General features: G+C 47.2%; 1 protein-coding gene across 2 annotated transcripts in view; it reads right to left on the bottom strand.

The window, feature by feature from the left end:
* Positions 1–13,165, bottom strand: part of zbtb46 (zinc finger and BTB domain containing 46) — a 57,911-nt gene that overhangs the window by 6,145 nt on the left and 38,601 nt on the right. The window contains exons 4-7 of one of the 2 annotated variants that reach the window (XM_078288540.1): positions 10,257–10,538; positions 4,968–5,293; positions 3,253–3,295; positions 2,981–3,106 (exon numbers count right to left, since the gene is read on the bottom strand). In XM_078288540.1, the coding sequence (XP_078144666.1) occupies positions 2,981–3,106; positions 3,253–3,295; positions 4,968–5,293; positions 10,257–10,538 (777 nt within the window). The remainder of the gene's footprint in view (positions 1–2,980; positions 3,107–3,252; positions 3,296–4,967; positions 5,294–10,256; positions 10,539–13,165) is intronic. The other variant, XM_071899337.2, reaches the window with a different exon arrangement.

The following is a 13,165-nucleotide window of genomic DNA, read 5'->3' as shown; positions in this document are numbered from 1 at the left end:
CATCAACAAAAGACATGCAAGTACACATGAACTGCACAAAAGGTTAATTTCTGCATATTTTTCCAGATTGTTGAATACGGAAAGTTAAAATGAAAAGATAGAGAAAAGAATATTCCTGAGGTTGTGTGAATAAATGCAAGACACAGACAGATAGATAAAAGAGAAAAACTGCAGAAAAGTATTCACATTTTCCAGCACAATTTAATTATAGAATAAAAACTACAAGCAGGAGCTCATCATTTTTAGAAAAGTACATATCTATGTACATGGGATTTTCAATGAGAAAATTCAGAATCTAGAATGAATTTCCTTCACTATTTACAATAAGAAATAAGCAAAAAACAAAACAAAAAGATCACAAAACAGCCTCATTTGCCATTTCACGACTATGGCTGACCCTAGTGAGTTCCTGGTTAGTTCCTGGCTTCATTATCGAAGTCTGCCTGTCTGTTTTTACCACAGGCTAGGACAGAGCGTGCTACCTGAGTAAAGGGATCCTATTCGAAAGGGTCTGACATTTGGGATTTCCCTTTTATACAGGCCAGCGTGGGGAAGTTCTGATTTTACACATGCAAATTACCCTTCTTTCACCACACGTAATGGCCAAGGGGTTTTTGAAGGGGACCTATATGGGCCTCTTCTCTTTGGGTAGTATTCACAGTATGGGCATACACAATAAGACATAGAGCAGAAAGCTAAGATGCCTAAGTGGGGGTAATAAACCTCTACTAACATCTTCTACTAACTTGGCTGCGTCAAGAAAATGTCTCAGTTTATCCTTTTGTGGGGGTTAAGGCCTGCTGTAAACACAGAGGGGAAAATGTTTGGCAGAAATTGCTATGAAATTATGTTATCAATGATTCTGCATCGAATGAAGCCAGTGTTCATGCTGATTGCAGCCCGTCTCTCGCTCTTCAACACCCTTCATCCAACTCAGTCTTCACCCTCTTTCCACTTCCCTCATTACCCTCCTGCATTTTCCCACTTGTCTCCCCTGATTCCCCCTCTTCTACCCCTCACTCTCTAATACAGCACTATCTGCCTGCGCCAGTGACATCACTAAGGTCATCTAGTTGAAAGGGCATCTGCCCTTGGGTCCGCCCACTTCCTCTTTAGCTGAGGGGTCAGGGGTCAAGAGAGGCCGGAGCCGCGAAGAACCAATTACTGTCCGGCTTCAGCCGCGCTTAGCGACAAGAGGACCCGCAGATCTGGGGCAGGGAGATGGACCGAGGGAGAGAAAGGGACACCACCCAACCCCCATCCTGCTGCTTGTCTATTGTTTTAACTGGCTTTGTCTTGTTCAGCACATCCCCTCCATCTGCACTGATCTGATAGCACTGCAGGTAATCATGTCACACTGATGACTGAAGACAAGCTTCTACTTGTCCTGATCGGTGTAAGACATCAAGAGGTGGAGATCTGTGACAGAATTACTTTTTTTTTCTTTGCTCTTTGGGTTAAGGTTGAAAGAAAAGTAACTCATGAAATCTGTTATCTATTTAACTTATTTATGCCTTTAAAATGTTATCCCTATGTTTGGTTTAAGGTGCACTGCTACTGGCAACAGACATAATCTGATTTGGGTATTTACTAAGCTCTTACGGAGCGGCAGTGCAATGCTGCTGAGTTCCTGCAGGTGGTGCGGTTGTGTGGGCTGTGAGCCACAGTAAAGACTAGCAGATTTTAACTGCGTCTGAGTGCCTTTGTGCCCATAATGCAGGGTTGGACACAAAGATAAAGATCTCTCTGCCTAAAAAGGAGAGGAGAGTTTAGGCAGACTACTTACTGGCGACAGAGAGCCAGACAAGTGCTTGAGTTTGGGGAGGTTGAGACGCCCCTCTCCACACACAGCACCACCACGGACATAAATTCACCTGTCTACTGTAATCAGTGCTCACTAACAATATTCACAAATGTAAAAAATATAAACAGATATACACATATTTCAGATTCAGTCAAACCTTTCTTTAAACAGGTCAGTTTGCATAGTAATTGTGCATTGTTGACATCTAAGTTGTTCGCAAAAGGAAATGCATATAAAACATATGTAAAATCATCTTTGAAAAAAAATACTAATATTCACAAAAAAATTCACAGGTTGTAAAAAATAGGTGCTCCTAGCTATTTATAATCACGTCGATGGGCATTTGATTTTAGAGGGGATTCTTCCCTTCTCAGTGCAATGAGACCACAGACCATATTGGCATGAGCATAGAATGTATTCTTGTGTGCGGATACGATGCTCAGTAGATGGGTATGAACGTACTGCGTGTGCAGGCCTACATCCTCTACATCCAGTCTCAGTTTTCCACATTGATACTGTGATTATGATTTTCAACTTTCATCTCCTGGCGAAGCCCCCACAGTGGATCTATAACCCCACCCTGAGGCATTTCCATCCCAAAGCTCCCTCCCAGCCCCACCACTGTTCCTGGCATGGCCCCCACCTGGCAGCACACCTTGACATGTGTTGCCAGGTTTTTCTGGGTGCTAAAAGCCTTGGCACAGGCGGGGCATGTGTGCCCTCTCTCTTTAGAGTGCACAGAGGACAGGTGCCTGTGCAGGTCCGTGCGGTCTCTGAAGTGTTTCAGGCAGTACACGCACTGCATCAGCTTCTTCTTGAAGTGGATGGTCTTCTCGTGTCGGTCCGCGTTGGACTTGAGGGTGAAGCTGGCGGGACACTGGGAGCAGAGGTAGCGCGCCGGGGCCGGCTCCGCCACTGCGGGGCGGTAGAGAGCCTGGTGGTGCAGGAGAGGCTGGGATTGGAGCTGGTGGCGGGGCTGGGCAGGTTGGTAATGCGGGCCCTGCATGCTAGGCCAGTCCAGGGACAAGGCCATGAGGGACAGGGCGTGGCGGTACTCGTGCTCCCTGAGATGCTCCAGGCTGCTGAACAGCCGTTTGCACAGGGAGCAGGCTAACCCCTGTGTGGGCCAGGCACCGCGCTCTGGCAGGACTCTAACCCCTGATCCAGCCTCTCCACCCAGCACCTCCAGCCTTCTAGTCCCTCCACCAGCCACGGGCATGGAGGCAGGCCCGGCCAAGCCTCCAGCACAGCTCCCCTCAGCCATCTGATCCCTCTCCACAGGAGACTGGTCACCTTCCAAGGCTGAGAGAGCGAGGAGAGTGAGAGTGTGAGTGAGAGTGAGAGAGTGAGAGGGAGAAAAAGAGAGAGATGAGGTAAAAGAGGAACTAACTCTTACGTTATGTAGATGTGAACATATCATATTTGAACTTTTCAGGCCTCGTCCATACCTGTGCTGTACGCTTCCATGTCCTCTGTATCTTTTTCATCCTCCTGAAAGCACAAGACATCCAGTTACATCACACACACCAATTTCTATAGTCTGTATGGAATATTGTCTGGGCATGCAGGAGACAGGCAGGTGAGGAAAGCTGTGAAGACAACCGTTTTCTCACATATATCGACAAGACAAAGAGAAACAAAGAAGTTAAACAGAAAAAAAGCAATGTGAAAAGGGCGAAAAGAAGAGAAACAACAGGTCATAATGATTTAAAGTCGTACATAAACTGTTTCAGATGAACAAGTGAACACAGAGAAAATCAGAAAGGCATGTAAATAGCTGACATTTCCTGCATGCTAGTGCTGTCCTAAGGGAGACAGAATGAGCAGTCAGTTTGATGCACTGGCAATATTATCTCCCTAATACTTATATACGCTCACCAACAGGTGATGGCAGGGAGAAAGAGGGAGTATCAAATGTAAGCTGGTCTCTATGCTCTATGGCGAGAGACATGCACTTTTGTTTGTTCAACCCCACCCGCCCCCGTATCCCCTTGGGTGCGTGTATGAGTGTTAGCAAGGTGCACCAAAACCCCCCACCACTCTCTCTTTCCTCCCTTCCACATCCAATCTAAAGCTTACCCCTCCTCCCGCCTCCTCCATGTTCCTACCATTCCTTCACCCCCCCCCCCCCACCCCCCCCCCCCCCCCCCTCCCTCTCCTACATCCCTACGCACCCCCTCCTCCTCTCTAAGAACAGAACACCATGCACTGGGCAAACAGATGGCTTGTCCACAGAGATAGGGAGGCTTGTTGGGAGGCAGGTCCACTGAAATCAAATGCTGCTCCTAAATGCTCACTCGCACATATACGCACAAGCACACGCACACACACACACACACACGAGGACAAGCATGCACTCACATCCACGCAATCATACACATACTCATACGGCCATTCTCACACACACACACACACACACACACACACACACACACACACACACACACACACATCCAATAGAACAAACAATTTCCTGGGCTGTGAGAGCAAACCTCTCATTGTCTACTAGTATTGATTCTATTCAGTCTCACCTCACTACCCCGCCTGTTATCTGCCATCTCTAAGCACATGCTACCATCGGGACTAGGAATGTCATCTCTAATATGACCACTATAAACTACATTACCACTAATGCTGAGCAATGACTCGGGGCTTGAAGGTGAATTCAGGTCTAGCTATATTAAAGATTGCATGAAAAGGAGGAGACATAGTGAAGAATGGGAAGTCTGAAAGGAAGAGAAAGATGCAAACAAAGCATACAGAAAAAAAAACAAAAAAACAAAAAACAAAAGACAAACAAAAGAGAGCAGACAGCATTTCTTCTCCAGTGTAGCAGGAAATATGCCAGATTCCACACAGAGAATATGAGATACTGAGAGGGGTTGGGCGATGGTGTTCTTATGTGTATTGGAGAGGTTGGGTGGGGGGGGGTAGATTTAGACTACAAACACCGGCCCCGCTGTCACCTGTCACTCTCCCTCTCCACCACCTCTCAACCCCCTCAGTGTGTGTGAAGAAACAGGGTGAAGCTGCCCCCCGGACACTGATCTCAGCTAAGCGTTACATGGATCAAACTCTTATCTGACTGGGTTAAAGCTGATGGAGGAGCGGTGCCCGGAGAACAGCCTCTGTCCCGGGGCTGAGCCAGGCTCTGCGTGCTTACCTCAGGCAAGGTGGAGGGCTCCGGGCCCCCGGGGGCCTCTTCCACTTCCATGTCCGGCCCTTCTGAGTGCAGCGAGGGGGCCCCAGCCCGCAGACCGGGGGCCTCCAGGGGCCGAGGCTCAGAGGGGCGCAGTGGCGTGGGTGGAGTGGGTGGGCAGTATGCTGATGTTGATGATGGTGGTAGTGGTGGTGATGGTGGAAGAAGAGGAGGAAGAAGAGGAGCAGCAGGAGGAGGAGGAGGAGAGGAGCCAGCCCCCTGTTTGTTATGAATAGTGGCCCCCGTGGCCCCTGGCCGGAGCGTGCTGCAGTAGTTGTTGGAGCGGAGCCCTGAGGAGCACAGGAAACGAGTCTCACCCACCCACTCACGTACAACTGCAACTCTGCTAGCAGCTGGCCACCAGCACACAACGGGAGAGAGTGGGCAGGGGGGCACACAGAGGCTGCCAGTGCTACACTACCAAACACTATGGAGAGGGGGAGGAAGAAAAACTCTGAAGTTTCACTTTCCACCAGCCGAGGGGAAAGGGTTAGGGCTTCTCTTCTCTCTTTCTCTCTCTTTTTCTTTCGCTCCTCTGCTCTCCTTCTCCTTCCACCCACATGCGTGCGCAGAGGATGGCCGTGTGCGTGTTTTGCGAGAGTGTGTATGTGCTGTGTGAGAGAGCAAAATGCATATAAGGAGAGGGCTTGAGGATCCTCTGTAGTGTGGAGGGAGATTGTTTTGGAGAGGAGCCATCTTGTAGCTGAAGTGAACACTTTCTCTACGCGCTGGGTAAAGGATGGCTATATCGACCAGATAAGATGTTTAGCAGCAACATGTAACAAGTTAAGGCACGGCGGATAAGGAATAATCAAATTATTCATAGAGCCTTGAGCCCTCCGTCACTACAGCAATCGCAGAGAGGCTTGTTGAGCTGCATTAATATTACATACAGTTAGGTGGTACCGAATGTGCATATCTTTTTCGTATAGTGCATATTAATCAAAGTATAATGTATTGCGGATTATTCTGGATTGTGTGTGTGTGTGTGTGTGTGTGTGGGCAGTGTTTTCGGGGAATGTCTCCAGAGTTATGCAGTGGGTTAGCCATTCATCGCCCTCCTCTGCACAACGGACAGAATCACACAACCATGAGGCTCGGCCGTGGACGGATTCCTGGAATGTTCAACTACCGCGCCCGACACTCCCCACTCCCACTTACTGAGCACACACACACACACACACACACACACACACAAAAACACTTAACTCCCCATTTCTTCCCCACCCCCGGCACCAACAGGAGGAACAACACTAAGAAGGAGGGAGAAATAGAGATAGAGAGGGAAGGGCTGGGCTGCAGGTGAGAGGTACTGTAGCTCCGGAGCAGCCGATTAACAAATGGTGTTCTGGCAGCGGAGATGGGAGTTTCTGGGAAGAGGGCTATCATGGATTATCTATACAGACGTATAGATATTACGACGTATTTTGAAGTATTTTTTTGTAATATTGTCTCATTTAACTAGCTTTTGCCTGATATTGCAGTCTTGTCTGGCAAGCTGTAAACAGTATAAAACACCTGCTACGAAGTGACAGAAGTGAAAAGATAAAGAGAGAAAGAAGAGATATAAAAGATATAATGTAGTTAAATTACAACATATGTAATGCATAAGAAATAACCAGCAACAAATGACGACTGTGTTCTCCTTTGCACTTGGCTAACTTTATCTCATCCACCTGCCACCAGAATAGCTGAGGTCCTATTAGGTTTATAGCTTTAGGGAAGGTAATTAAGGTGACTGACCAATTGCTAATAGCTAATCAACTAAGACTTACTAAGTCTGATAGGGGAAGTAGCCAGATAGGACTGAGGATTGTCTATGAGGGTCAGGGCCAAAATATAGAAAGGCTTAAAGTTGCCCCAATGGACAGTTTTACTTTATCGCTCCTATTACCGTACTGAGAAATATATGTACACTGTACCTGCTTACTGTAGCTAAGACATTCTTAGAAGAGTGCCGACCCTTCCAGAAAGTCTGCAAATAGTGTGGATGAGGCGACCTTTAAAAAAAATCCCACCATTAGACTGAAAATGTAGTTTTCGTCGCCATTACTGAAATCTGCTTTTACATTAACCGATATGGTTTATGCTTTCCTCTTCTATATTTACAGCGAAGGGTATAACATTGCTATGAAGCATCCAAATTTTAGTGCCAGAAATACCCTCAAGGCAAGTATTGTGACAAGATCGACAACATTATTGTCACAGTGATAAATAAAAATCAAACCTCCGGAGAGTCAATGTGGAGGCATTGGGATACGGGATAAGTCAATTTCAAAAGTAGCCGTGAAGTGATGACTAGCCATTGGAGAGAAAGTTCAATAATGTCGGTATGATCCCTTTAGTTAATTGGATGTTCTTTACAGCTGGTAAGCGGTGGCAGTGTGGACAGGTGCACAGGGATGGTCCGGCAAAATCCATTGTCTGGCATTGATTGTCTGACGCACAGAGGGATAGCGGGGCCTAATCCCAATGATCTTAATTGGATTTAGTAGACTGATTGACATATGGAATCGTTCAACTGTATTTTGGCATTCCACATGCCAGGAGGATATTGTCCGTGACCCATGCAAAGGATAGCCACCTGGGTAGCCATGCATTTGGGTCACACCGTGCAGACACGCGTGGGCAATACAGTAACACATGCTGTACTTAACAGGGTGGCCGTCAGTTCAGCTTGAATTCAGTCATTTTAAAATGTAAAAAAGCGAAAGTGAAAAAACTGAAAAAGCTACTCATTGGTCTATTGGTTAAACCATAGAGCATTTATTCTCAATTATTCCGTTCAAGGTAGGGTATGTGAATTTTTGTAATAAAAATATGTTTTATTAAAAAGTCAATTATACAGAGAGAGAGAGAGAGAGATAGAGAGAGAGGGAGATGGAGGCTCTATGTCAAGACTCTATTCTGATATTCACTGGTCTTTCTTGAATTGGGCCAGGTGACCTTGGTCTACCTCCTCTCTGTATAGATCAATACTTTCCCAGGATTTTAAACCAACACACTTTGATGCTCCACAGCTGAAGTAAAAGAGGGGGAAAGAGACAGGAGTGAGACAAATAGGGAGGAACTGCGAGAGCCGGCCAGAGGAGGAGAGAGTAAGGCAGAGCGTGAGGGATGAGTGTTAAGGAGGGGTGAAGGAGAAATCGAGGGAGGGAGGGAGGGACGGTGTGAGGGGGAGTAAGGGTGGAACAGGAGGAAAGAAGGACAGGAAGGATGTTAAGGAGGGGTGAAGGAGAAGTAGGGAGGAGAACAGGAGGAGGGGAAAGAGGGGGACCGGAGGACTGGAGGGATGGATGGAGGGGCGGAGGGAGGGAGCAGCGATCTGTCAAACAAGGCAGACTTGTCCTTCTCCGCCCAGTAATCTGAGGTACAGTGTTTGTTTATTTTCAGTCCTCATTTAGAGACAGGGAGAGACCCGGGGAGGGAAGGAGAGGGGGGGAGGGGGGGGTTGGCTGGCCATCCCGACAAGCCCATTTCTCTAACCCCATTGTGTAGGGAATCCAAAACTGGGTTTGGCAAACCAAAAACCTCCCCAAGGATTTCTTTGGTGACAACTGAAATACAGTTATAAGACTCATAAAACATTTTTTTTCCTTCCAGAGAGCAAATAATTAACATTCTCTAAATTCTTGAATTCTGCTTTTCATATAGTCAAGGCTGTGTGTGTGTGTGTGTGTGTGTGTGTGTGTGTGTGTGTGTGAGAGAGTGTGTGTGTGTGCAGAACAGCCTCTTGTTCCCTTCATTGCAGCTTGTGAGGCTGTCTGTCTGTGCTGTGACAGCGGCTGATTCTCCTCTTTAAGCCAACAGAAACATCTCAATCCCACACACTTAACACTTGCACAAAAGGGGTGATGTGACGTGCGTGTGTGTGTGTTTGTGAGTACGTGTTCCAAGTGTGTGCGTGTGCGCGTGTGTGTGCGATTGTGAATCCGTTTTGGTCTATTCAATCTTGGCCCTGTCTTGTCTTTTGTAGGTGAGTGGGGCTAAACTCAAAAGGCATGACGAGGCTTGGAGTTGTACCCTTCCTTTGCTTTCTCTCCTCTCACAAAGACAGGCAGAACTCAGGACAAAAGATCCAATTACTAGCCAGTAAAAGCAAAGAAACACATACAACGCGAGGCACACACACAAATGTGCCCACGCGGACGTGAACTCAAGCAAACGCGAACTCACACTCGAAGACACACACACAGAGATACACACATGTAGACACAAGTGACAGTGAAACACCCTCACTGAACGGCAAAAATACACACTGAGCACATTCCCTTGTTAACACGGGGACAAATTAAGCACAAATAAGCCTACTTTACGCAATTAAATATTTGTTTGTTCTAAAATAACTAGGGGCAGTGAGAGGAACATTTAAGCTGATGATATAAAAGGGTTTGTCAAACAGATACTACTGATCTGCTACAACACACACACACCGCACAACACTGAAAATAAATGGACGACACACATAAATACTAAAATACAGTTTACATTTAATCTTTACATCATCAAATCTGTCCATATTATATCTCTCATAACCGAAAAACTATACTTTGGGTCGATTTTTACTGCCTTGTTTGCAGGGGTTTCATTGGTTAATTTCAGTGTTTTAGTTTTAAGAAACAAACTCCCATTCTGAAGGTGCATCCAGTAGTATCAGAGAATTGTGCTGAAAAAATTGAGGAGACTAAACGCTTCGAATAAGTAAATATTTTTTGAACACCTGTTGCAGTGAAGCCGCTTTTTATGCTGCTGTGAGAATGCAGCCGCAGACCCGCTGATGCACACACACAGAAACTCTCATATAAAACCATACAAATATTTTCTCACAACAGCGAGAGCGATCCCAGCAAAATGTTCTCTCACTGAGTCACCGCTGACTAGTCATCACTGGCATCACCACACAAACCCGTTACACACTCAAGTGGCAACACACACACGCACACACACACACACACACACACACTCACACACACACACATGCACGCACACAAAAAGAGTCATACAAATACGTTGGCTGATGAGGGCAAATTCTCTGCAGCGGAGGCCACTCATGTCAACAGCAGTCAAGTCTGTATGTTTTGTGTCTCACAGATGACCAAATTGAGCAGGTACTCAAAAATACAATAGTAGATTTTAAGCAATTTGTGTATATCTGAGTTGTAGGTTATAATGAGGTGTGTGGTAGCGTGTGGTTGTGTGTGCGTGTGTGTATAGCGACGTGTGTGAGCGGGGTGTTAGTAAACAGTGACTTACGAGACAGGGAGTGTCCTCCTTTGGGCAGGTACTCGTACAGCAGGGGGTTATCATCTCCCATCATCTCAGCCCGCAATGACAGCAGGCTGTTCTTACTCATCAGCGCCGCCTTCAGATTGGCTACCGACGCCGTCGTCCCGCCCCCGGCCCCTCCCCCGGCCTCCTCCGACTCGTTGGGGCCCAGGAAGCCGGTCTCCGCGGCCAGAGCCTCCTCCTGCTTGAGGAAGAAGTCGAGGCGCTCTCCGCGGCTGTCTGAGCTGTTGGGCTCGGTCACGTCCGCTCCTGAGACAGAGGAAAAGGCAACAGAAGCAGGGTGAGGCTCTCCTGTCCTTCCACAACCATCACTGGCTGACATTATAATGGTTTAGTACAGACAACACGACCTAAGGCGGGGAAATTCAAGCAGGTGGCAGGGGACAACGATTTGAAACGATTCACACAGCGCTGTTTTAACTTCAGCTGAAGCATTACAAGCTCCTCTGTGGGTTGAGAAAAAATTCTAGCAGGGTCGGGCTTATGAAATCCTTTCAAAACCTCCCTGGATAAACTCAGAAAGGCATGGTGGTCAAGCTAAAAACAAGGCTGTTCTTCATCGTTCCTGAAAAGCTGACATTTTGGACACTCAAGGTTTTCACCCATCAGCGACGACAGCCTAGTTTGAGTGTAAAAAGACCATATTAAAGCTATTCTTTCAACCCTCTCAGCCGAGTCATCATTTCAAACCCCGTGTTTTCGGTATCGTCTACTGACGCGTCACTGTTCTGATTCATCTCTCTCTCTCCTCGACTCCCTAACATACCTCATCATCACCAGTCAACAAAATACAGGGAGATCAGAGAGTGAGAGAGAGAGAGAGAGAGAGAGAGAGAGAGAGAGAGAAAAGCAGACACAGACATAGAGTGTGTGTGTGTGTGTGCGCGTGTGCGCGAGTGTGTGTTTAGCCGTCAGTGTCATTGAAAGCCGAGTGTGTAGAAAAGCTGTCAGCAGTAGACATGTCGCTGGAGGTTCCACTGTAGATCTACAAGACTGTCAGACCACACTGCTGACGACAGCTCCGCTCACCACTCTCACACACACACACACACACACAGACACACAGACACAAACAGACACGGCTAAAGACACACACAGACACGCATACGCAAACACGCACACACACTTTCATTGCCTCCTAATTGACATTTAACTGATGACAGGTTGCTTTCCCTAACAAAGACCCAGACAAAAATACATACAAAAACACATCAGCGGCTTAGAGTCTTTGAAAGAATGGCACGTCTCTCTCCACCGCTTACACCTAAAACAAACACACACACACACACACACACGCACACACACACACACACATAGAGTCCAGGGAGCTAATGGAGACGTGCTAGTCGCCCTAAGGGTGGGGGGGGGGGGTGTGTGTGTGGGCATAATTATGTGTGATTGTTCAGGACAGAAACCTTCTGACATCCTAATATATAAGCCTACTATTCAACAAAGCCCAATGTCAGCTGAAATCACACTATGATCCAAAAGCTAATATGGAATAAACAAAGAGAGAGAGAGGGGGGGGGGGGGGAGAAAGAAAATAGAAATGGGAGAGAAAGCAAAGGAGAGAGAGGAGGGGGCGCAAATTAAAAAAAAATAAAATACAAAAAGAGTGGAGGAGAGAGAACAAAACAGCCCTATTGTCCATTGTAACTACAGTCAGGTAGCGCTAAGTGTTTCCTCTGGACTGTCTGTACAGCCCCGTGCTCGTCTGCTGCAGGGAGTCAAGGTGACAGAGAAAGTAGTTTGCCTCCACGTCTGGAATACCGATGGGTATCCAGCCACTTCACAGCCCGCCGGGTCAACGTTGACCACACACACACACACACACACACACACATGCACGCACCACTGTCAATCATTTGTCACGCACCGTACAGGGAAATGCATGTGATCGGATGGACGGATAGGTAAACACACTTGCACATAACGCACGTGTGAATCTAAAAGGTGTAGAAATGTGAGTGAGATGTGAGGGAAGGAGATGAGGCGCGACAGATAAGACTGACATGTATACGGTATAATCAGCAGGCGTCAGGCTAGTAGCAGACGCCGAGAAAGATAGTAAAAAAAAAAGAGGAGAAAAACAAGAGAGGAGAGGAGAAATGAAGAAAGAGGGAGAGGAGTAGTAGAGAGAGAGAGAGGAAGGAAAGAGGGAGGGAGAGTAAAAAGAGAGAGAGAGAGAGAGAGAGAGCGGGGGTGTTGAGCTGTGGAGGAAGCAGAGAAGATACACACAAAACACACACGCGTGCATCCACATACACCCCCTCACACACACACGCACACACACACACACACACACACACAAAGTTAATTAAGGAGGGGGTGTAGGGGTTGGCGCAGGGGGCACGAGGTGCAGGAATTCATTAGAGCTCTGCCCCCTCCTTCAGTGGGCAGCCCAGCAGCCACAGGAGTCAATCAATAACATAGATCTGCTGTTGGCCAACAACAAACACACACACACACACACACACACAGACACACACACGCACGCACACATACATGGAGAAGGAGAGGCAGACAAATGGAAGGAGAGGAAGAGAAGGGAGAGAGAGAAAAGAGGCTCACCTCTGACCCCCATCTCCCTCCACTCATCTGTTCATTGGACGAGAGAATGACCCCTGACCTGTTTTCCCAGCATCCCCTGGACGCGCGTGTCCACAGATGGAACATGTCCGCCCTCCTCACAGTCGTACAGTAACAATGCTTCAGTCACACACTACAGGCGGCTCAATTAATAGGCAGAGTTATGGAGAAGAATCGCTTCGTGAATTCCCTGTGTAGTTCAGTCAAAATCTAAATCATCTTATCTTCTATACTGTAGTAAAATGCATGAAATCAATACCTTTGATTTGCACGCCGGCGAGTGACGC

This window comes from Centroberyx gerrardi, chromosome 14 (assembly GCF_048128805.1).
Source record: "Centroberyx gerrardi isolate f3 chromosome 14, fCenGer3.hap1.cur.20231027, whole genome shotgun sequence".
Lineage (NCBI taxonomy): Eukaryota > Metazoa > Chordata > Actinopteri > Beryciformes > Berycidae > Centroberyx > Centroberyx gerrardi.
Note: the sequence above shows the minus strand (reverse complement) of the source record. Positions and strands in the feature narration are given on the sequence as shown.